Source organism: Salmo salar, chromosome ssa19, assembly GCF_905237065.1.
Source record: "Salmo salar chromosome ssa19, Ssal_v3.1, whole genome shotgun sequence".
In the NCBI taxonomy this organism is placed as follows: Eukaryota; Metazoa; Chordata; class Actinopteri; order Salmoniformes; family Salmonidae; genus Salmo; species Salmo salar.
In genome coordinates this window covers 75,968,273-75,993,114 of record NC_059460.1, presented here as the reverse complement: position 1 = coordinate 75,993,114, position 24,842 = coordinate 75,968,273, and the positions used below count along the sequence as shown (strand labels likewise).

Genomic DNA, 24,842 nt, shown 5'->3' with positions numbered 1-24,842 from the left:
AAGGTAGACGTGGGGAGGTTAAAGTCACCCAGAACTGTGAGAGGTGAGCCATCCTCAGGAAAGGAACTTATCAAGGCGTCAAGCTCATTGATGAACTCTCCAAGGGAACCTGGAGGGCGATAAATGATAAGGATGTTAAGCTTGAAAGGGCTAGTAACTGTGACAGCATGGAATTCAAATGAGGAGATAGACAGATGGGTCAGGGGAGAAAGAGAGAATGTCCACTTGGGAGAGATGAGGATTCCAGTGCCACCACCCCGCTGGCTCGATGCTCTAGGGGTATGCGAGAACACGTAGTCAGACGAGGAGAGAGCAGTAGGAGTAGCAGTGTTATCTGTGGTAATCCATGTTTCCGTCAGCGCCAGGAAGTCTAGGGACTGGAGGGTAGCATAGGCTGAGATGAACTCAGCCTTGTTGGCCGCAGACCGGCAGTTCCAGAGGCTGCCGGAGACCTGGAACTCCACGTGGGTCGTGCGCGCTGGGACCACCAGGTTAGAGTGGCAGCGGCCACGCGGTGTGGAGCGTTTGTATGGCCTGTGCAGAGGGGAGAGAACAGGGATAGACAGACACATAGTAGACAAGCTACAGAAGAGGCTACGCTAATGCAAAGGAGATTGGAATGACAAGTGGACTACACGTCTCGAATGTTCAGAAAGTTAAGCTTACGTTGCAAAAATCTTATTGACTAAAATGATACAGTACTGCTGGCTGGTGGAGTAGGCTAGCTAGCAGTGGCTGCGTTGTTGACTTTGAACGTGTAGCTGGCTAGGTAACCTCGATAGTTTCAGTACTACACCTTGTCATGATACAAAGCAACTTTGTAGCTAGCTAGCTAACATAACACTAATCAAGACGTTCCTTGTAATGTATTTAGTTTCTACAATGCTGCTCGTCGGTAATAGTTGGCTGGGTTAGGAAAAATGGCGTCGCGGGGGACGGAAATAGCTGGCTAGCTAACCTCGATGGCTGGCTAGCTAACCTCGGTAATTACTAGACTACACAATTATCAAGCTATGACAAAGACAACTAAGTAGCTAGCTAGCTAACACTGCACTAGTCAAATCGTTCCGTTGTAAAGTATTACTATCTACAGCGCTGCTAGTCGGTAACGGTTGGCTAGCTAGCAGTGGGTTAATGATGACTAGGTGTGTTGACTAAGTCTGGCGCCGCGTCGCGGCTGGCTAGCTCACCTCGATAATTACTCAAACTACACAATTATCTTAGATACAGAGACAGCAAAGACAACTATGTAGCTGGCTAACTAACACTAACACCACACTAATCAAGTCGTTACGTTGTAATGTAATAGTTTCTACAGTGCTGCTAGTCGGTAGAAGTTGGCTAGCTAGCAGTGATGACTAGCTAGCTAGCAGCTAGCAGTGTTGACTACGTTAGGAGGACGAAGATAGCTAGCCTCGATAATTACTCAATTACTCTAAACTACACAATTATCTTTGATACAAAGACGGCTATGTAGCTAGCTAAGAAGAATTGCTCAGATCAAACAAATCAAGCCGTTGTAATGTAGTGAAGTGTAATATTACCTGTGGAGCGAAGCGTAGTGCGACTGCTCGCTCCATACCTGAATGTGCAGTGGGATCATTCTATATGAATTCAATAACTTTCTGACTACACATCTTTTGATTTCTACAATGGGCAAACATGTATGTAAGGTTTCGTTCAAATCAAATCAAGTTATTGAATTCATATGGAACCACCCAGTGATAAAATGTGATAGGTGAGCAATAAATAGGATGATGACTGAGACAAATGAGCGAGTGACTGCCTGGTCTGGCATTTTTGGCAATGCTGCCTGTCCACATTCCACTCCTCCGCTCTCAGGTAGGACTGATTGAGAGATGGATGGTACAGCTGTACGTGCTGACTGATGTTTAGGCATTCATCAGCTTCCGGAGGTAGAGAACCAAGCCATCCAGAACAGCTGATCTACTTTATTGTTGCTCTCCATACCTGAGGGGCTTGGGACTGGAGAGAGGAGCTGATCTACACCTATAATGGCTGTAATTTTATACCTGAGCAGATTATGACTGGACTGGAGAAAGACTGATCTACTCTGCTGTATTTCTATACCTGAAGGACTTTGAACATGGAGAGAGGGGCTGCCACTATACACAAGTAAACAAACATTTTTTTTCTTCATGTAACCTTTATTTAACTAGGCAAGTCAGTTAAGAACAAATTATTATTTCCAATGACAGTCTACCGGGGAACAGTGGGTTAACTGTCTTGTTCAGGGGCAGAACAACAGATTTTTACCTTGTCAGCTTGGGGATTCGATCCAGCAACCTTTCGGTTACTGGCCCAAAGCTCTAACCGCTAGGTCACCTGCTGCCCTGTAACCGGTGTGAAATGGCTAACTAGTTAGCAGTGTGCTCTAGTAGCATTTTGAATCGGTGGCATCACTCACACTGAGACCTTGAAGTAGTTGTTTTCCTTGCTCTGTGAGGACAAGTGGCTTTTGTGGAGTGATAGGTAATGATGCTTTGTGGGAGGTTGATGTGTTTAAAGGGTTTCTGGTTTGAGCCCAGGTTGGGGCAAGGACAGCGACGGAAGCAACACTGTTACACCTACACACACAGATTATTATAGAAGCTGTTCCGTCCTGATAAAGGGGAAGTGGTTGGACACTTGACAGCGACTCTATTGTAAACCGTTGCGGGTGAGCGGCTGTTTTATCAGCTGAAGAATTGTTTATTTGCTGTGCAGGATTTATTGTTTTACCATTCTATGCTGCATGTGAATGATCCATTACGCAATCCTTCCTCCCATGTCTGTATTCAGAACTTTGATGTTAGGAATGTAGTTTTGATTTTACTTGAATTTGAGTTAACTGACTGATGTGACAGGATTACTGGAACGACTTCTTAAAAAAGAAAATGACAATAAGAAAATCGTTATTTGTGAGACTAATGGCTACTTTGTACTTAGATCCATTTTTCATGGAGAGATGTTGGTTGTCACTGTAGGGCTGACCTTTGGCTGTAAACAGCCCCTGAATTCATAACAATGTAAAGATGATCTTCAACCAGAATAAATCTGTGGATAATATCAAATTAACACGATTATCTCTCTAAAGCAGAAAAAGAATACGGCTGAAATGAGTGTTGGCAGTATGTGTGTCAATTTCGTCCTCTTTTCACTGCCTCTTCCTACAAGAATTGCTTTGTGTAGCATGGCAGGAAGCAGTGGGGAGACTTGTGAATTTGAAAGGGAAATGATCACTATGGAGTTGACAGACGCTCTGCTCTCTCTTTCACACGCGCACACTGTAGTCAGTTACTTTGACTATGTTGTGTAGTCCACACTGAGATGGGGTTGGACATGCTAGCCTGACAAAAACAGTAGGCACCTCTCATGGTTGAAAGGCTTTCAAAGACTGTGGATGTGTATTTATGTAACAGAGACTACAATAGAGACTCTCAAGCATCATTTGATGTTCTGAATCTGTTTGGGCTACAGATGGTCACCTGTTTGGGCTACAGATGGTCACCTGTTTGGGCTACAGATGGTCACCTGTTTGGGCTACAGATGGTCACCTGTTTGGGCTACAGATGGTCACCTGTTTGGGCTACAGATGGTCACCTGTTTGGGCTACAGATGGTCACCTGTTTGGGCTACAGATGGTCACCTGTTTGGGCTACAGATGGTCACCTGTTTGGGCTACAGATGGTCACCTGTTTGGGCTACAGACCTGTGCCCCAGCAAACAGCAGCTCTTTTAAAACTAGGAATGTTGTCACCCCAAATGTCATTCCAGGGTTTATTTAACCTGTTCTTTTTGAGCCTGTTGGCCAGATGTTAGATTTCATTTCTATTGTATGTGAACTCTTTTTAAAGTCTGTTTTTAGTTTACTGAATGCACTTGGCTAGGTTTAAAGAGCTCATGTGCCTAACTTGATAGAAACTTCCAGTGTAGTGAGGGAGACTTTATCACGGTGCTATGTCATTCTGGTAGGATGTCTGCCTGCTTGAACGTCAATAACTCTGATACATATGAAAATATGAAATGACCCAGGGCATCGATACATCACTCAGATGCACAAAAACAATATAACATTACAAAATGGGTGAACCTTCCCTTTAATGTTGTCACACTTACAGTGCATTCGGAAAGTATTTTGGTTTTCCACGTTTTGTTACGTTATAGCCTTATTCTAAAATAGATTTAATTGTTTTTCCCCCCCCTCATTAATCTACACACACTACCCATAATGACAAAGCAAAAACAGGGTTTTATACATTTTTGCAAATAAAACCCATTTAAATCTGAAATCTCATTTAACATAAGTATTCAGACCCTTTACTTTGTCGAAGCACCTTTTGGCAACGATTACAACCTTGAGTCTTCTTGGGTATGACGGTACAAGCTTGGCACACTTGTATTTGGGGAGTTTCTCCCATTCTTCTGCAGATCCTCTCAAGCTTTGTCAGGTAGGATGGGGAGCGTCGCTGCACAGCTATTTTCAGGTCTCTCATGAGATGTTCGATCGGGTTCAAGTCCGGGCTCTGGCTGGGCCACTCAAGGATATTCAGACACTTGTCCCGAAGCCACTCCTGGTCGTTGTCCTGTTGGAAGGTGAACCTTCACCCCAGTCTGAGGTCCTGAGCACTCTGGAGCAGATTTTCATTAAGGATCTCTCTGTACTTCATCTTTCCCTCGACCCTGACTAGTCTCCCAGTCCCTGCCACTGAAAAACACCAACACAGCATGATGCTGCCACCACCATGCTTCACCGTAGGGATGGTGCCAGGTTTCCTATAGACGTGACGCTTGGCATTCAGGATAAAGAGTTCAATCTTGGTTTCATCAGATCAGAGAATCTTGTTTCTCATGGTCTGAGAGTCCTTTAGGTGCCTTTTGGCAAACTCCAAGCGGGCTGTTATGTGCCTTTTACTGAGGAGTGGCTTTCGTCTAGCCACTCTACCATAGGCCTGATTGGTGGAGTGCTGCAGAGATGGTTGTCCTTCTGGAAGGTTCTCTCATCTCCACAAAGAAACTATGGAGCTCTTTCAGAGTGACCATCGGGTTCTTGGTCACCTCCCTAACCAAGGCCCTTCTCCCCCGATTGCTCAGTTTGGCCGGGCGGCCAGCTCTAGGAAGAGTCACGGTGGTTCCAAACTTCTTCCATTTATGGCCACTGTGTTCTCGGAACTTCAATGCTGCAAAAATGTTTTTGTTACCTTCCCCATATCTGTGCCTCAACACAATCCTGTCTCGGCGCTCTACGGACAATTCCTTAGACCTCATGGCTTGGTTTTTATCAACTGTGGGACCTTATATAGACAGGTGTGTGCCTTTCCAAATCATGTCCAGTCAATTGAATTTTCGACAGGTGGATTCCAATCAAGTTGTAGAAACATCTCAAGGATGATCAGGATGTACCTGAGCTCCATTTTTGAGTCTCATAGCAAAGGTTCTGAATACTTATGTAAATAAGGTGTTTTTGTTTTTTAATAAAGAATGCTTTCACTTTGTCGTTATGGGGTATTGTGTCTAGATTGAGGAAAATGTTGTATTTCATTAATTTTAGAGTAAGGCTGAAATGTAACAAAATCTGGAAAAGGGGGAAGGGGTTTGAATATTTTCAGAATGCACTGCACATGGTGGAAATGTTTTTTTTTTCTTCTAATGTTTACCTAAATCTATGGTTCATTTGGTTGTTTCTTATGTGATTATGGCAAGTTTCAACAACTTCCCTTTTTTTTATTTTTTGTTTTGTCAGGAGTTTACAGTCCAATAGCATTCATATAATAGTACATCTCTAGTCTAGATAGATATGTTTTGTATGTCTAGTTGATCTTTGGCCATTTGGTAATGATGGCATACCAGGCTTCTGCTATCTTTTAAAAGGCCAAATAGGATCTAACTGCTGCTGCAGTCAAGAGTAGCCTGTTTCTCACAATGGACCTTAATTCCATGAACAATAACACACACAAAATGCACTGCTTTCCCTTCCAAATAACTGACATCAGCTTGTGATGTTACAGGCTGTTTTTAATGTAACTACCAGGTTTGAAAATACAGTTAAAGGTACTTTGTTGAAGGATGAGTGGCCATTTTACAGTATTATTGGTGGCCATTTTCAATTTCTACTGCAGATTTGACAGTGACGTAATGCTAGGCTAATCAACAAAAAAGGTGGGGAGGGTGGTACGTGACTTCATGCTACACTACATGAGCTATTTTGGCTGCGGGAGTCCAAAACACGAGTTCTGGACAAAGTGGAGACAACACAAGATGGTATTCCATTGAATTTCCATAGATGGACATTAGTCATGGGCAGCGATGTTAGTCAACATATGATGACACTTTATGTCATGACCAGCATGTGACCACTGACCAGGGCCTGAGTCTATCATCCATTCATCAAGGTACTGGACCAAAACATCCCCATACAACTCATGAATCATTACTGATGTGATGGGTCGTATCCCACTCTTCATACACCCCCCCCCCATCCACCCACTAACGCCACTCAAGCAACCTATTCATTCCCAATCAAGTGCATTAATCAGTGAGAGGCAGCCATTACACCCTTGTTTCTATTGATCTGTAGTTGGAGGATGTAGCCTGCTGTTAATGCCCCTGCTTTTAACCAGACCTTTACTAAAAAAGGGTGCTCTGTGCTCACACAAACCCCTCTTTTTAGTGTGTGTATGTATGTATGCGTGTGTATCTCTTTTCTTTCAGGCCATAATGACCTTAGTGACCCCAGGTAGATCTGAGGGTGTTGAGAGTCTGCAAACTAAATAGTGGCTCCTGACCTGCGGTGCTAGACCAGACTCTCTGTGTGACCGGTAGGAGGGAAATTGGCTCTTGCTCTTTGCTAACCAGTAGCAGGGGCCTCTTGTATGCATCTGCTGATGAGAGCTGGGGGTGGGATTGCTCATGAGAGCAGGGGGGGGCTTGTTGATGAGGGTGGGGCGGTTCTGTTGAGGGCAGGTGGGGGGGCCTGGTGATGAGAGCGAGGGGTGTTCTGATGATGGAAGGTGGAGGAACTGGCGATCAGTCTAGCCCCACTCAGATAATCAGATGTGTAGGAAGGGGAAAGTCCCATTTGTCTTTTAATGTCACTGAAGGGACTGTTCAAGAAAGAGACAGAGGTCAGGCCCATAGTATGACTGGTCAAGGAAATGATTGATAGCGGACTGACTTTGGATCAGTTGTTGTTGGTTGGCCTTAAGCTTTAGCCTACAAACCAGATTGAATGTAATGTTAGCTGTGACCAGGTTTGGACCATATGCACCAGACCCCCAAGTTTATTTTTGGAAAGCCAGATGTTCCAGCCCCTAGCCAGGGGCTTATTAAGGAAAATGAGTTTTAGTTTCGACCGCCACACTGATTTTAAGATCAACATGTGTTGTTATTTGCACAGTTTTAAAATTAGAAAGATAAAGAAAGTCTTTCGGTTTTAGACAAATGAGCTACGGTCAGCTATTTGGCACGCGCACGAGTTTGATTTCATCGCTTCTAAAAGTGTATGGCCAATTGATTCAGTAGGAGCTCTGGGAGAAGGTTTTAGCTGATTCACTTATGAAGGAAGGAGATGCCAAAGTGGCTTTGGCAGGTTTTGAAGGACGCGCTTCTAATACTTTCCTTTCAGCAGTGGGGCAAGGACACTGGGCTGCACAGCAGAGCGGTGTTGTTGGTAGGACATGTTTAAAGCTGCAGTGAGTGAGGCGAAACACGTGTAAATAGTTATGCTTTTTGGGGGTATTGTTGTTGGACTCTGGCCTTGGCTCTCAGGCCCTGGTGTTGACATTCTTGGAGGAATTAGGTCATGATTGGAGGGCTCTTGGTTTTCTACTCCGATTACACACCTCCGTACCCACTCTCAGCCCGCTCTCTGCTTTCTCTCCATCAAGCCTAGACCAGCTCCACATGTTTCCAGTTTCTCCATCACCATTGACCTACATATGATGTTTGGGGAGGGGGGGTAAGTTAAGGAAATCTTCATATTTTCTCTCTGATTTTGAGTTACTTTGGAGCTCCAGTAATGACCTGATGTAAAAAAATATATATATTTAAATGAAATGATTGTTTTGAGCAGAGCTTTTTCTAAGTTATTTACTTATAGCAAGACAGCTGGGATGCACAGCAAGAGTTAATGTATTTGAAGTTGTTTGTATTCCGGGTTTTTCCCATTTTAAGAGGGATCTGTATTTGTACTATTCCTAATTAGACTCATTATGGGTTAGGTTTGCCCTTAATAGAGCCATTTCTTAAATGTACCGCAAGTTAACTGCCATGTTCTCTCTGTCTCTGTCTCTGTCTCTCTGTCTCTGTCTCTGTCTCTGTCTCTCTGTCTCTGTCTCTGTCTCTCTGTCTCTGTCTCTCTGTCTCTGTCTCTGTCTCTCTGTCTCTGTCTCTCTCTGTCTCTCTGTCTCTCTCTGTCTCTCTCTCTCTGTCTCTCTGTCTCTCTCTTTCTGACTCTTTCTCTTTCTCTCTCTTTCTGACTCTTTCTCCACTGGATCTGTCAGAAAGAGAGGGAGAGTAAAAGAGGTGCAGAGATGTGGGCATGTAATGACCTTTAAAGAGGGAGTTGAGGCTTGGTGAAGATGAAAGAAGAGGAATGGTAAGCAGTAAATGTGTCGGGAGCAGAGTAGGGGAAAGGGAGAAGGGGAGGGGTGAAAGAGACTGGCAGAGAGAGGGCGTGAGGGAAGGAGGGGAGAAAGCTGCACACTGGAAACTTGTGTGCCTCCCCGCGGAGTGGGAATGGGATGGAGGGAGCGCGCAAGAGTGTTTGTGTGTGGGTGGGAGGAGAGATGAGTCTCTGTGGAACCCAAACTCTGTCTGTAGGAGGATATCCTGAGATAGTTGTCTCTCTCTCCCTCTCTCCCTGCCTGGCTTCAAACAGCTTTGTTTATATACTCTAGACAGGCACCTCTCTCTATTTTAGATCACTACAGTTCACTCGCTCCCCTCTTCTCTCGAGCTGGATGAGGAACTGAAAGGTAATCTGATTTTTCCTCCTGAAATGTTATCCTGTGTGTGTGTGTGTGTGTGTGTGTGTGTGTGTGTGTGTGTGTGTTCATGTATTGATTCTTGTGAAGTGGAACATTAACACATGGACTGTCTGTATTGATGGTGGTGTGAATGGATACGTATTGTATTTACTAAGATATATTTCCTTTGAGAACATTCAGTTCCTTTTAGCCAGTGGTCATGGATTATGAGTTCCAATTCCATTTAGTTATTTGTATGAATGTTTTGATTTTTGTGAGGGGCAAAGATATTTCAGAGCAATGTTTTATTTTGGATATCTTACCAAGAAGCACACCTGAAGACTTGGGGATTGTAGTACATTCATTTTATCTGAATTGACTGTAGTGGAACGTTACCCACATGATGGACGAGAAAGCTTTTTGAACGGAATGATGGTTCTGTACGTTTCCTAAGCTGGAGTATGGGTACTGTATGTATCCGCTGGAGTATGGGTACTGTATGTATCCGCTGGAGTATGGGTACTGTATGTATCCGCTGGAGTATGGGTACTGTATGTATCCGCTGGAGTATGGGTACTGTATGGATCCGCTGGAGTATGGGTACTGTATGGATCCGCTGGAGTATGGGTACTGTATGGATCCGCTGGAGTATGGGTACTGTATGGATCCGCTGGAGTATGGGTACTGTATGGATCCGCTGGAGTATGGGTACTGTATGTATCCGCTGGAGTATGGGTACTGTATGGATCCGCTGGAGTATGGGTACTGTATGTATCCGCTGGAGTATGGGTACTGTATCCGTACTAGTGAATCACAGGAAGCCATAGTGACTGTAGTACAGCCTACCGTACATAATGTGTCACTGGAATGGTGTCACCCTGTCCCTAGACTACCAGCACCTGAGTTAGGAATCTCTCTATCTAAAACTCTTACTCTACAACTTGAATTTATTTGAATAAACCTCCTTAACATGACCTGAGGGGAAATGGCTGGGTCTGTGTCATACATACCTTAACTGTTCTGTATTTCACCTAATAAGGCTTCTTTCATTTTTAGTTTGAACCAGATGTTTCTTGATATTTTGGAGACTGGAGATTAGCCGCTCTGTGAATCAACTGAGGTGACTAAGTGTGTGTACTATTGACTCTGTTCTAGGAACAACCTGGGCCAGTATTCACAAGGTGTCTCAGAGTAGAAGTACTTATCTAGGATCAGTTTTGTCTTTTTTGTTTTTTAAGATCATAATATTTATGGACCGAGAGAGAAGACCTCATCCTAGATCAGCGCTCCTACTCTGAGATGTTTTGTGTATACTGGTCCTGACCTATGTCCCCTCAGTTGCCAGCATCATAGCAGGTGACGTCGCTGTTTTTCAGAGACTGTGAAGAGTTGTTTTCAAGTTGTATGGGAATGCATGGTATACATCTTCCAACAAAATTATTCTGTGCTGATAAGCTGTCACCCACACACACACATCCAAACCTGCTCTTCAACAAGCACAGCATATTTCTTTGTGTCAACAAACCAGCCTTACACCTGGAATTGTTTTATTCTGCACACATGGATTCCTAGAAAAAGGTTGTGTGTTCATTTGAATTGTCATGATATGTGCGTGAGGAGGCCTGCGTTTCTAAGCCTATATCAATAAGGATAATCATAGGCTCAAAGTGTTCTTAGCTTATTCTTTGCCTCTACCGCCCGTCATACTAGCTACTCTTCCTGTAATGAACGGCATACTATAGGCCTGTGTGTTATTCTGTGAAATCTCATGTGATAACATGAAGAGTGTGAGGGTAGAGGGGTACCCAGGGGAACAAAAACCCATTAAAACAAATTCCGCTCCATCCGCACGCCCAGCATGCGTCACTCTAATCAATAACATCCCCCTAAGTGTGGCCAGGGCCAGCTTCCTGGCATATACACACACACACTTATCAATATTTGAATACAAAACAAGCAGGCATACCTTTTCCCTGAATACTGATGTGCTTTTGGCCCCATGTGAGCTTGCAAACAAAATTGTGCCGCAAATTAACACATTTAATTTGAACAGAATTGAATGAAATTGGGATGGTTTCCATGCTGAATAGATAGTAGGAAATCCCTTAGAGGCCTAGGGAAGACCCCTTTAACCTTCCCCTCGACTCCTATTCATGTCCCTCCTCCAGCTGTAGAGGAGGTGATAAGGGTGTGTGTGACAATGCCCTCAGTACTCTGCCACGTTCCTTTCCCAACCTATCATTCTTTGGACCAGGAACCCCCTATCCCAGCATTGACCTGGCCTATCAGACTCCATCAGACTCCATCAAACATCGGACCGCACCAGACAGGGGCCCAGCCATACAGGTATATGGGGCCAACAAGCCACAACAAGGTGCTGCTCTCCTGACCACTCATAACTCTGCCTGTCTGAAATGAAAGGGCCTGTGATGTCACGGGGCCTCTCTGTAATTAGGAGTTGTAATGGGAACCCGGCTGTGACTGGAAGCAGGCAGACCTGTGGGAAGAGATGGCTTTAGGAGGGTGGATGGACTCTGAATGATGATGGACAGTACATTCTGAATGTATTCAGACCACATTTTCCACATTTTGTTACATTATAGCCTTATTCTAAAATGTATTAAATGTTTTTTTTTCTCATCAATGTACACACAATAGTCCATAATGACAAAGCAAAAACAGGTAGTAAGACATTTTTGTATAAAAAATAATAAAATGTGTTTTCACATTTACATAAGTATTCAGACCCTTTACTCAGTACTTTGTTGAAGCACCTTTGGCAATGATTACAGCCTTGAGCCTTCTTGGGTATGACGCTACACGCTTGGCACACCTGTGTTTGGGGAGTTTCTCCCATTCTTCTCTACAGATCCTTTCAGGCTGCATGGGGAGCATCCATGCACAGCTATTTTAGGTCTCTCCTGAGATGTTCGATTGGGTTCAAAGTCCAGGCTCTGCCTGGGCTACTCAAGGACATTCATAGACTTTTCCTAAAGGCACTCCTGAGTTGTCTTGGCTGTGCGGTTAGGGTCGTTGTCCTGTTGGAAGGTGAACCTTCACCCCAGTTTGATGTCCTGAGCGCTCTGGAGCAGGTTTTCATCAAGGATCTCTCTGTACTTTTCTCCGTTCATCTTTCCCTCAATCCTGATTAGTCTCCCAGTCCCTGCCGCTGAAAAACATCCTCGCAGCATGATGCTGCCACCACCATGCTTCACCGTAGGGATGGTGCCAGTTTTCCTCCAGACATGACTCCTGTCATTCAGGCCAAAGTTCAATCTTGGTTTCATCAGAACAGGGAATCTTGTTTCTCTTGGTCTGAGAGCCCTTTAGGTGCCTTTTGGCAAACTCCAAGCGGGCTGTCATGTGCCTTTTTTTTTTACTGAGGAGTGTCTTCCGTCTGGCCACTCTACCATAAAGGCCTGATTGGTGGAGTGCTGCAGAGATGGTTATCTTTCTGGAAAGTTCTCCCATCTCCACAGAGGAACTCTGGAGCTCTGTCTGAGTGACCATCGGGTTCTTGGTCACCTCCCTGACCAAGGCCCTTCTCCCCAGATTGCTCAGTTTGGCCGGGCGGCCAGCTCTAGCAAGAGTCATGGTGGTTCCAAACTTCTTCCATTTAAGAATGGAGGCCACTGTGTTCTTGGAGACCTTCAATGCTGCAGACATTTTTTGGTACCCTTCCCCAGGGTCGCAGTTTTCCCTCCTGTATCAGTCACTGATTGGTAAATTAGTCTAGCCAGCTATCTAAACTTGTTGTAATCATTGTCAAATTACCAATGGGGGGACCCCCATTGATTTTGTTAGTCACTCTCACTCAGATATCATATTAAAAACGGCAAATCATGATTAGAATTGCAGGAAATTTGCTGTTCAACTGCAAAATATTTTCTCTGCCCCATGGCAAAATATGTAGATTGCAAGAAATGTAAAAATATATATCTCCACTGCTGAGAGGGGGGCCTCTAAAATGTTTTACTCGCAAGTTGGGACCCCCGCAACAATTTTACTTAATGCCCTTAATAGGCTAGGGCCGGCACTGACTGCACGTGTGGGTATGGATGTGGGTACACAGACCCGCGAGCCACTGTGGTCCCTCATGAAGAATTCAGATTTTTATGTGCCCACCCCACTCTCATCAAGGTTGCCCATCCCTGGCCTAACATGCTCATACATGTGAAGTGGAGCACAGGCACCCTCATTCACAGTGGTGGTACAAGTACCTAACTGTCATACTTGTGTAAAAGTAAAGACACTGTACCTAAATACAGAATTACTCAAGTAAAAGTTACCCAGTAAAATACTACTTGAGTAAAAGTATCTGGTTTTAACATGTGCTTAGGAACAGTGGTTGAAAAAGTACTCTAGGTGTGTGTGTGTGAATTCGACCAGATTGCTGTCCTGCCTGAACATTCTAAATGGAACTTGTACTTTTTCATGTCATGAATTTAGTGAAAAGTTGTCAAAAATATAAATGGTAAAGTACAAGATAACCCAAAAAAGGACTTAAGTATTTTACCCCACTGCGCATTCGTGTACATATACAGCTTATAGCAGCTCCAGCCTCAACTCGCGTTTCTCCAAATGAATAGTTTCATGCTAGTCTTATTGTCTGTTTATTACCCTCCTGCAAGTTTGATGTATTTATCGTTGTTGTTTTCCAAAGTTCAGACGTTAATTACAGCCCAGCTTCATGCTACGTGGTTTCAGTTCCCTATTATTTACACTTTGTTTAGAAACATTTGCTTCTTTCGTTATTTCATGAAGCTAAAGAATCTGCTGTTTTGATTCTCTGAGTGGATGCAGTGTTTAGGAGGGAATAAGGGAGAACTCTCTCTCCAGAAAGATGTTTTTCACAGATATAAACTATGGTCGAGTGCCTAAAGTAGTTTTTTCTTTATTAGGAATGGTGATTCAGCCCCCCCCAAATTCATTTCTGCATGCGTAATGGTTTCTATGATTCAGTGTGACATGCTAGCCTAAGTGATATTGGGCTCATTTTGCAATGAAAGATAATCATTCTTAGACTACCCCCTAGCTCCTCTAGTGTCCTCAGTAGGGCCATGGTGAGTTATATTCCCCTCCTGTCAGTCCTACCAGTCAACAGTTTGGACACACCTAATCATTCAAGGGAAAAAGCCGTGAATAACTGGTACTGTAGTTTCCAGTGTCTTAAGTCTTAACTAGGTGTATCAGGTGTGTGTATATGGTTTATAAAGTACAGGGGTTTTGAGAAGTGTGTCTGACGTAGCCTATTTTTTTGCTCAATGTGTGAATCTGGTATTTTGAAATCTAAATGTTTTTCAGGTAAACCAATTCTGGTATTACAAAAACTGTCTACAATCGCCTCCCCACATCCCAATACCAACCTATTGACCTACTGACCTCCCCCCTCCTCTCCCTCCCTACCCCAGGAAGGTGCAGTACCAGGGGATAGGCCTACTAGGCAGGATGAGTTCCACGGGGACCAGGCCCTCTTCCCCCCCCAGCCCACCGGAGCGGCCGGCGTCGCGGGACTCTCAGGACTCCCAGGACTCCATGGAGGACTACTGGAGCGAAGTGAAGAACATCGAGGAAGATGGCCAGCGGGGCCATGAGGACTTGCTGGAGAGGGGCAGTATGGACGGTAGGCTACATACTTACCAGGAAATGGTGCTTTTAGCCATTTATAGTTCTAGTTGGGCTCAATTCCAGGTCAATTCCATTAAACTCAGGAAATATGGAATGGACCCTAACTCTTGATGTGCTCTTTTGAAGTCCTTCCCATAGAGATGGATACACATTTAGATTCTGATAAATGCTATGGATACTGATTTATCTCTGACTCTTCTTCTGCATTCCAGAGGCGGAGCTTGAGGAGGCGTGGCTGCAGGATGCGGGTCTGTCCACGCTGGTGTCGGGGGCGTTGGGGGAGGGGCCTGCGGAGGCGCTGCTCTCCACGCTGACGCGCTCGCAGGCAGCCATGGTGAAGAAGCGTGTGGATAATTACACCCTCACCGTGAGGAAGAGGAGCAAGCAGCCGACCAGACACGTCCGAGACGTCTTCTCCACGCCAGACACATCGGTGAGACAGATGGCGTTAAAGAGTTAAAGGGAACACTTTTTGTTGTTTATGATCCATTTGTATAAATATACGTCGACGGCAAGGGTGCTATGGGTTAAGCATTCAGCAATTGTGTTTATGGAGTTGGAGTCGGTATATTTCCCATTGAAATCCTAAAATGAAACGAGTTGACGTGAAATCTGTCTCATGTCTGGCCCTTTGTAGGCTGTAACTGGTGCCTCTGACCCTCAGTGCCCCTATGACCTCAGTTCATCTGGATATAACCGTCTCATCTGGCATACTGATCCTCTGTAATCTCAGTACGTATCCTAATCCTGTGTGTCAGAGATGGACTAGAGTAAGGAGAGGAGTCCAGTAGACATGCTTCAGATACTCAGGATGCCCCCCCCCACCTCACATTGGTATGGGCCAGAACCATTATAGGCATAATACATGGCTTTGGCACGGGCCATTGTTAGAGGAGCGGGGTTGGATGGTGGAAACACGATGAGCTCTTGCTTAGCCCTATAACGCAGCTCTCAGCTGGTGTGGGCAGCTGTCCCCTCTTTCTCCAGAAATAGAATTGCCCTACTGACTGACTGGTAGCTGGAATGTGAAGAAAGTTTTACATGAGAAGGGCAACAGGGAAGTCCCATACTGTTTTCAGATGGCGATGTAATCCACGCACTGCTGAGATCAAATGGCATCATATAGCATAGCAGCATTGTAATTTTGTAGAAGGGTTGGTCGTGTATCAGGTAGCAAGCCCACAGATTGTGTTCGGCCTAGTGATTTCTTTGCAGTTGTCCATCAAGGGAAGTTGAGGCAAGTATGCAGACTGCACCTCAGTATCTAGCTAGCTGATATGACTAAGGCTAGCCCTCCCAAGGCTATTGTGTGGCTATGAAGTGTTGAAAGAGATTGAGATATTTACAGCATGAATGAATGGGGAGGGGTGATAGGACTAATAACACCCCCCAACAAAGAGTGCCACGAGTGCCCCTGTCAGCACTGCTGTGTGGTGGTGGCAGGAGCCTCTAGGGTGAGTCACAGATCTGGCAGGGGGCACAGGATTATGAGTCACGCCATTCAGTCCCAGCTGGGATGACAGATGAGTCCGGGACACAGAGAAAGCCTTCACCCTACTCCAGCTAAAGTACTGTCTTACGGCAGACTACTGGCAGGTTACTGGCAGACTACTGGCAGGCCCCATCATTTACTGGCAGGCCCCACAGACTACTGGCAGGTTACTGGCAAGCCCCATCATTTACTGGCAGGCCCCACAGACTACTGGCAGGTTACTGGCAAGCCCCATCATTTACTGGCAGGCCCCACAGACTACTGGCAGGTTACTGGCAAGCCCCATCATTTACTGGCAAGCCCCACAGACTACTGGCAGGTTACTGGCAGGCCCCATCATTTACTGGCAGGCCCCACAGACTAGTGGCGGGCTACCGGCAGGCCCCGCAGGTTACTGGCAGGCCCCATTGTTTACTGGCAGGCCCCACAGTCTACTGGCAGGTTACTGGCAAGCCCCATCATTTACTGGCAGGCCCCACAGACTACTGGCAGGTTACTTGCAGGCCCCACAGACTACTGTCAGGTTACTGGCAAGCCCCATCATTTACTGGCAGGCCCCACAGACTAGTGGCAGGTTACTGGCAGGCCCCACAGACTACTGTCAGGTTACTGGCAAGCCCCATCATTTACTGTCAAGCCCCATCATTTACTGGCAGGCCCCACAGACTACTGGCAGGTTACTGGCAAGCCCCATCATTTACTGGCAGGCCCCACAGACAACTGGCAGGTTACTGGCAGGCCCCATCATTTACTGGCAGGCCCCACAGACTAGTGGCGGGCTACCGGCAGGCCCCGCAGGTTTCTGGCAGGCCCCACAGTCTACTGGCAGGTTACTGGCAGGCCCCATCATTTACTGTCAAGCCCCACAGACTACTGGCAGGTTACTGGCAAGCCCCATCATTTACTGGCAGGCCCCACAGACTACTGGCAGGTTACTGGCAGGCCCCACAGACTACTGTCAGGTTACTGGCAGGCCCCACAGACTACTGTCAGGTTACTGGCAGGCCCCACAGACTACTGTCAGGTTACTGGCAAGCCCCATCATTTACTGGCAGGCCCCACAGACTAGTGGCAGGTTACTGGCAGGCCCCACAGACTACTGTCAGGTTACTGGCAAGCCCCATCATTTACTGGCAGGCCCCACAGACTAGTGGCGGGCTACTGGCAGGCCCCACAGACTAGTGGCGGGCTACTGGCAGGCCCCACAGACTAGTGGCGGGCTACTGGCAGGCCCCACAGACTAGTGGCGGGCTACTGGCAGGCCCCACAGACTAGTGGCGGGCTACTGGCAGGCCCCACAGACTAGTGGCGGGCTACTGGCAGGCCCCACAGACTAGTGGCGGGCTACTGGCAGGCCCCACAGACTAGTGGCAGGCCCCAAAGACTACTGGCAGGCCGATCAGACTACTGGCAGGCCCCCCAGCCTACTGGCAGGCCCCATAGCCTACTGGCAGGCCCCACAGACTACTGGCAGCCTACTGGCAGGCCCCCCAGCCTACTGGCAGGCCCCACATGCCACTGGTAGACTACTGGCAGGCCCCACAGACTACTGGCAGGCCAAACAGACTACTGGCAGGCTACTGGCAGGCCCCCCCAGGCTACTGGCAGGCCCCCCCGACTACTGGCAGGCCCCACCTACTACTGGCAGGCTCCACAGACTATTGGCAGGCCCCACGTGCCACTGGTAGATTACTGGCAGGCCCCACAGACAACTGTTTGTGTTTTTAGTAGGATTAGGGAAATGGATTAAGGTGTCCAGGGCATTGAGTCTGGGCCGTAAACCAATCTAGACGCATAAAAATGGCCATTTAGTCTGGACGAGGAAAGATTAGACCATAGACCTTTTGTCATCTAATAGTGAAAGATGGTGGTAACTCCTTTTTGTCTTTGGTTGGTGATTGTAAAAGGACATCGTTGAAAAGAAAAAGCATGTCGTTATTTTTAATTGCTTAACATGACATGAAATTGTGTTTGTCACGTACACAGTTTACAGCTGGCATAAAAGGTGCAGAGAAATGCTTGTGTGCTAGTTCCCTCAACATTGCAGTACAAGTATACCATCACACACATACTATTGTGTATTTAGGCATACCGTAAGTATTTACATGGATATATTATGGACTCGCGCTCTCTCTGTCTGTGAAAGGGATCTTTAGGTACATGTAACCTACAGTATCTAGGCTGTATTTCTCTATTGTGGTGCTGCTGACCATGTGGTTTGGCTCCAGTCAATTCTGGCAGCGTTGTCTGTAACCGTTGACCATGCTCTTTTCACTGACTAGTATGTATACAACAGAACAGCTGGCTCCTGTTGAACGCTCCTTTGTTCCGTTGATATCCACTTTGCTCTCTCCCCGTGTCAGCAAATGTACTGCGCAGCCGTAATATGGAAGTCAATGCATAGGAATCAAACTAGCATATCCCTCATCGCTGTTCTGACATCTGGTACTGTGTCTGATAATGCTGGTGTTCATTCAGTTCATAGAAATGACTCCTAAATCCTTTCACCATAGTTGAATGCTGGACCATCCATCTTTTCCATGTCCCTCTTCAAAAAGCTTATGTTTACCTGTTGATCTTGTTTTGGGACACAAACTTCACACACGTTGAATGAGAATAAATGTCTCCTCTCCTTTTAGCCAGTTGATCCCATACCCCCTGTCCCCCCCAAGTCACCCAATGGAGACGTGCCTTCCAGATGCGTCCACCGGACATCTTCTAGAGGTGAGTCTATGGTCTCTCAATATGCTACCAGCGTTTGTTTTGATGTGGTTGGTTGTGGTTACCCACTGTGAAGGAACCACTCCAATGGGTTGAATGATTGTTGTTTCCATGGTATTTCAGCCTAATTCTGTAACTGTGATTCAATCAAAGTGGGAAACACATTGGACTTGGATCATTCCCATCTGGTTGGTTGGACTGATGTCTGTGCATAGGGGAATATACCGGTGATGTATCCATCATTGAGACTGGTGTGTTTTTTCCAGTGCGGCCTGCGTGTCCCAGCTTCTCCCAGAGCACAGAGAGACGGGTTTCAGAGTGCCCACCCTGCCCACCACCTCAGGACACCTCTGACTCCCTGTCTTTCGAGGTGCCCTACTCCGAGGGCATCACTGCCCACCGCAGGGGCCGCCAGGGGGACTGCAAGGACTGCCAACGCATCCGCAGAGATGACCATGACCTGCCAGTGAGTCTCACCTCTGACCTTTTTGTTTAAAGGGAAATGGAACTAAAAACAACAGTTATTTAGACAGTAGGAAATGAGGGAGAGACAGATTGAAGGGGAAGGGGATGTACAGAACAGAAAGTGGCAGAGTGGAGATTTGAACTCCTGTCGTTGGGGGCTTTTTGTGGTCTGGAGGCAGCTGTGTTAACCACGAGCCCGCCCTCCAGGAACCTGTTTGAATATGTCAAATGTGTGTCGTCTTCGGTCTTGTACAGATGTTTCAGCTGCCCAGGCCTAAACTGGGCCTCACCCGCATCCAGGACCTGTCTTGTGAGGACATGAAGAAGATCGGCTACATCTCTTTGATTGAACTGACCACCTTCTACGACGGCCTGGGCATCGAGCTCAAACGCAACCGAGCGGCACGTAGCAAGGCCAGAGGTGGGTGACTGGTTGTCTGGGTCGTGTTCAATAGGCACCAAACAGCAGAAAACATACGTAAACATGGCGGGACTAGGCATTCTATGACGTTTTCAGATGCTTGCCATAATGAACACAACTCTGGTGTTGCACATCCCATTTTTACATGAACAGTCACTCTGGTTTGAACGTTTCCCTCCACAGAAAGTGGTATATTTGGAGTTCCCCTGACCACTCTACTTGAGAATGACCAGAAGAAGTTCCCTGGGTCCAAGGTTCCTCTTGTGTTCAGAAAGGTACTGTCCCTGTTTTTAGTTCTATTCATTTTCTTCAGCTGTCCTTTACTTTGGGGTTATTCTGCATTGCCATTTATGGGGGCCTCCTACTCAGCACTTCTATGGCTCAGTTAAACAATCTCTCTTCCTCATTTCCTTACTCTCTCTTGATCTTACTCTCTCTCGTTCTCTCCTTCCCTCAGCTCTTCTCCCACCCTCTGATAACCCATAGTACACTGACCCTCATCACTTCCATCATGATATTCCTACTGAATGAACCCTTTCCCAGAACCATTGACTACAACACACTACCCATCTTCTCCTCCGTGTCTGTGTGTGTGTGTTGAGAGTTTGTGTTAATCCTAATGTGTGTCAGCACAAGCCAACTCACTGCCTGCGCTCTCCAAGGGCCTATTTTCCCTCCTGTTTCTCTCTATCAGTACTTGTCAGCCTGGTTAAGCGTTGCTTTCTCACGTGTTATCACAAAGACATTCTGGAGAGACTAAATGTCAGAAATGTACCATATGTTAAACTTACCGATCGGGGGAGGAGTGTCAATTGATTAATCATAAGCTGAATTATATATTCATTTGTGTTGTCAAATCAGCTAGAGATGTATGTTAGTTATTGTCAATTTCTTTTTTAATATACACTACCGTTCTAAAGTTTGGGGTCACTTAGAAATGTCCTTGTTTTTGAAAGAAAAGCACTTTTTTTTGCCAATTTTAAAATGGCATCAAATTGATCAGAAATAAAGTGTAGACATTGTTAATGTTGTAACTGACTATTGTAGCTGGAAACGGCTGATAGTTTGAGAAACAGACGCCTCACAGCTTCATTAAATAGTACCCGCAAAACACCAGTCTCAACGTAAACAGTGAAGAGGCGACTCCGGAATGCTGGCCTTCTAGTCAGAGTTGCAAAGAAAAGGCCATATCTCAGACTGGCCAATAAAAAGAAAAGATTAAGATGGGCAAAAGAACACAGACACTAGACAGAGGAATTCTCACTAGAAGGCCAGCATCCCGGAGTCGCCTCTTCACTGTTGACGTTGAGACTGGTGTTTTGCGGGTACTATTTAACCTTTTAGGGACAGACGTTCAGCTAGCGGAACAAATGCAGATGCTCCAGATACTCAACTAGTCTAAAGAAGGCCAGTTTAATTGCTTCTTTAATCAGGACAACAGTTTTCAGCTGTGCTAACATAATTGCAAAAGGGTTTTCTAATGCTCAGTTAGCCTTTTTTTAAATGATCAACTTGGATTAGCTAATACAACATGCCATTGGAACACAGGAGTGATGGTTGCTGATAATGGGCCTCTGTACGCCTATGTAGATATTCCATAAAAAATCAGCCGTTTCCAGCTACGATAATCATTTACAACATTAACAATGTCTACACTGTATTTCTGATCAATTTGATGTTATTTTAAATGCACAGAAAAATGTGCTTTTCTTTCAAAAACGAGACTTCTAAGTAACCCCAATCTTTTGAATGGTAGTGTATGTGGGACAGTAAATAAGGAGCTGTGCTGAAGAAAAGAATGTCTTACTGTTTTAGAGTCTTAGCAGCTGCCAGTCAGTCAGCCAGTTAGGGGGATGACCCTAACCTTGGCATTACCAGGATGCCATATGGTATAGCTGGGAGTTAAGGAGCCCTGTTCGCAGCAGCCATTCCTGTCCAACCAGAATTAGCCATAAATACTCTGGTCACATTGACTGTCTAGACTCACAGGGTGTGTATAGGACTAGTGTGGGGTATCGAGGTGGTGTTTAAAAGATTTGGTGGGTAACAGCAGCTTCCGAAAGGGAATTATAGGACTTTTTTCTTTTGAAGCATTGGTTATTTCACTGCTATGTCAGTGTTGCTATATATTTTGCTGACCTGGAAAGGGGTTTTTGCTGGAGGACTTGATGAAGGAGGTTACTTCAGGATTATGATCTCGTTTGATCTAGTAAACAGGTGGTTAGTTAGCCTTTGGTGTCCAAAGCTTGTCGTAGAATACAATCAATGAGTTGCCTGTGGTCTTCATCAGGGATCTTGCAAAGATCCCTCAGCCCCCCCTAAACATAAATGATAGTGTTATTACCACACCGTTTACTTGTGTGGTAGTAGTTACGGAGTGCACCTTTAAGGGAAATATTGTATCTCTTCAGTCCCAGTAAGAGGCAGGAAACAGGAGGGTTGTCTCTTTGTTTTGGAGTGTACCACTTGTGTGAGAGACGGAGGGTTCTGATAGAGTTATCTCAGGGCGCTGACTTAGGCACATCTTTCCACTCCTGGAATGTAGAGACAAGACGACTGAAGTCGCCAACCCAGACCTGAGTCTTGTTCAGTAGGGTAATGGAAAACAAACACATCAAGGGCCAGAGACTTAATCTGTGGGCGCTTTTATCGCTAGTTGTCAATATGAATTGAATGCTCTTTTTTTTTTTTTGTGGTTTGAAAACTTCCCTGTCACAAAACTTCCCATTAGGGTCTGACGGCTCTAAGTTCTTCTGTATGTTAACAACAATGCTTTGGCTGTGAAAACCGGAAGATGAAACGAATGCAGTCACGTTAGGTTGGTTTTGTTTCCAGATGAGTCAGGTTCACATAGGAATGTCCCTCTTGGCTTGTTAAATTTCTGGTTAATAAAACATGTATGCTTGTGTGTTTGCAGCTCTTGTCCAAGCTGGAGCAGACAGGACTACAGACTGAGGGGATTCTCAGAGTACCAGGGTCTGCCTCCAGAGTAAAGGTAAGACACCCTAGATACACACACACACACACACACACACACACACACACACACTGGAGTTTGTCACACTATAGCTGTCATCCACCAATCATAGCTCTATCTTAAAAGTGACCTTGTAAAGTCTGTGTGACATTGTAGAAACATTTCACAGAAGGGAAAGACTTACATTTTTTTTTGATTTGTTGCTGTAATTGACCCTATCTTGTATGAGCCCAGTGTAGAGGTTTTCGGTATCCACATTAACGTTGTAAAGGACAGATGTGTTTTCAATGGCCTAGAAGAATTGTTGTTTTGGCAGGAAATGACATCATGCTCATAAACCATGTTAATGACCAACCTATTTCTGCTATCTAAAACACAAGCCAGTGGCCCTCCTCTCTACACTGATCTCTCCCCTTATCATTCCCACATTCCTTCTCTCTCATGCAGTCATTCTGTGTTGGGGAGATTGGTGTGTGTGTGTGTGTGTGTGTGTGTGTGTACACAGTGGTGGAAAAAGTACCCAATTGTCATACTTGAGTAAAAGTAAATATACCTTTTTAATAGAAAATGACTCAAGTAAAAGTGAAAGTCACCTAGTAAAATAAAGTCTAAAAGTATTTGGTTTTAAATATACTTAAGTATCAAAAGTAAAAGTATAAATAATTTCAACTTCCTTATTTTAAGCAAACCAGACCACACAATGTTTTATTTATATTGACGGATAGCCAGGGGCACACCCCAACACTCAGACATCATTTACAAACAAAGCATTTGTGTTTAGAGTTCTCCAGATCAGAGGCAGGGGATGACCAGGGATGTTCTCTTGATAAGTCTTTGAATTGGACCATTTTCCTGTCAAAATGTAACAACTACTTTTGACTGTCAGGGAAAATGTATGGAGTAAAAACTACATTATTTTCTTTAGGAATGTAGTGAAGTACAAGTTGTCAAAAATATAATTAGTAAACTACAGATACACAAAACTACTTACACAACTGTGTGTACATGCGTGGTGTGTGTGTACATGTGCTTACGTGTGTGTGTAGCATGTCTGTGTGTGAAAGGGTGCACGTGTGAGTGTGCATGTGCTTTGCACTCCTCAACCAAAACAAATGTTTTACTAGTAGATCCGTACTGAGTCGAGAGGCCCCTGCGGTTAACATGATACACAGCCAGCCCAGGGGCCCACAGATGAAACCTGTCCAGACAGAGTGAGCCTTCACTGGGGTAGACTCTCTGATTGTCATCTCCACTCCTCCAGCATCACTCCCAGGCTGCGGGAGATCACCCTCTCCACCTTGCCCTACCGTCTGGTCTGAATATCCTCCTTCCATTATTAGGCCAACCCCACCCCCCTCCATTTTCATTTGTTAGGTGCCATGGCAGGTCAACCCAGGTGACTATAGAGTTGAGGTTTACCAGAGGAGGAGCCATTTTGATTTGTTGTTGGTTATTGCAGCATCTGCGCCAGGAGCTGGAGCAGAAGCTCTATGAGGATCGGTTTGACTGGGAGCAGGTGAGGCACAATGACGCAGCGGGCCTCCTGAAGATGTTCATCAGAGAGCTGCCTTATCCTTTGCTCACGCTCCAGCACGCTCCTGCCTTCGCCGCCGCACAGAGTGAGTACACACACGCACACGCAGGCCTACCTACCCTCTTACGATGAAGTGGACACCCTCAACTGGTCAGCCCCTCCAGCCCCTTATACGCCCAGCGAAGGTTCATTAGCTGCCCAGTAAGCAGAGACTCTGTCCAATTCTACAGTCCTTCATACAATATATCACCATGGTTAACATGAATTACAGTACATGTAACATTAATATGTATGATTCATTTACGTTTTCTCTAAAGTATACTCTTAACACTTACCCTCTCATTGACTGATAAGAAAGGTTATGTGTGTGTGAGAGATTTCAGTGTGTTTTCCGCTCTGTATCTTCTCAGATATCTCCTCTCCCAGACAGCAGATCCAGGCCCTGCACCTCCTCATCATGCTGCTCCCTGAGCCCAACAGAGACACACTCAAGGTGAGCATGACCTATGACCCTAAAGGTCAAGTCACCGTTTTATTCACCTTTGGTCTCTGCGCAGGGTTCGTCGCCTTTGTGGCTTTTCTAGGACTCATGACCATGGACAGAGAGACTACTCTTTGAACTATGACCTCACAACCCA

General features: G+C 45.6%; 1 protein-coding gene across 3 annotated transcripts in view; it reads left to right on the top strand.

The window, feature by feature from the left end:
- LOC106579655 (rho GTPase-activating protein 18) overlaps positions 1–24,842 on the top strand; it is a 38,786-nt gene that overhangs the window by 7,993 nt on the left and 5,951 nt on the right. The window contains exons 1-10 of one of the 3 annotated variants that reach the window (XM_014159780.2): positions 1,979–2,136; positions 14,378–14,589; positions 14,807–15,027; positions 18,726–18,810; positions 19,074–19,273; positions 19,528–19,693; positions 19,877–19,968; positions 22,611–22,688; positions 24,130–24,289; positions 24,615–24,697. In XM_014159780.2, coding sequence (XP_014015255.1) covers positions 2,108–2,136; positions 14,378–14,589; positions 14,807–15,027; positions 18,726–18,810; positions 19,074–19,273; positions 19,528–19,693; positions 19,877–19,968; positions 22,611–22,688; positions 24,130–24,289; positions 24,615–24,697 — 1,326 coding nt within the window. In that variant the 5' untranslated portion in view covers positions 1,979–2,107. Of the gene's footprint in view, positions 1–1,978; positions 2,137–8,725; positions 8,976–14,377; positions 14,590–14,806; positions 15,028–18,725; positions 18,811–19,073; positions 19,274–19,527; positions 19,694–19,876; positions 19,969–22,610; positions 22,689–24,129; positions 24,290–24,614; positions 24,698–24,842 lie in introns of those variants that run through there. The other 2 variants (XM_014159781.2, XM_014159779.2) reach the window with 2 other exon arrangements.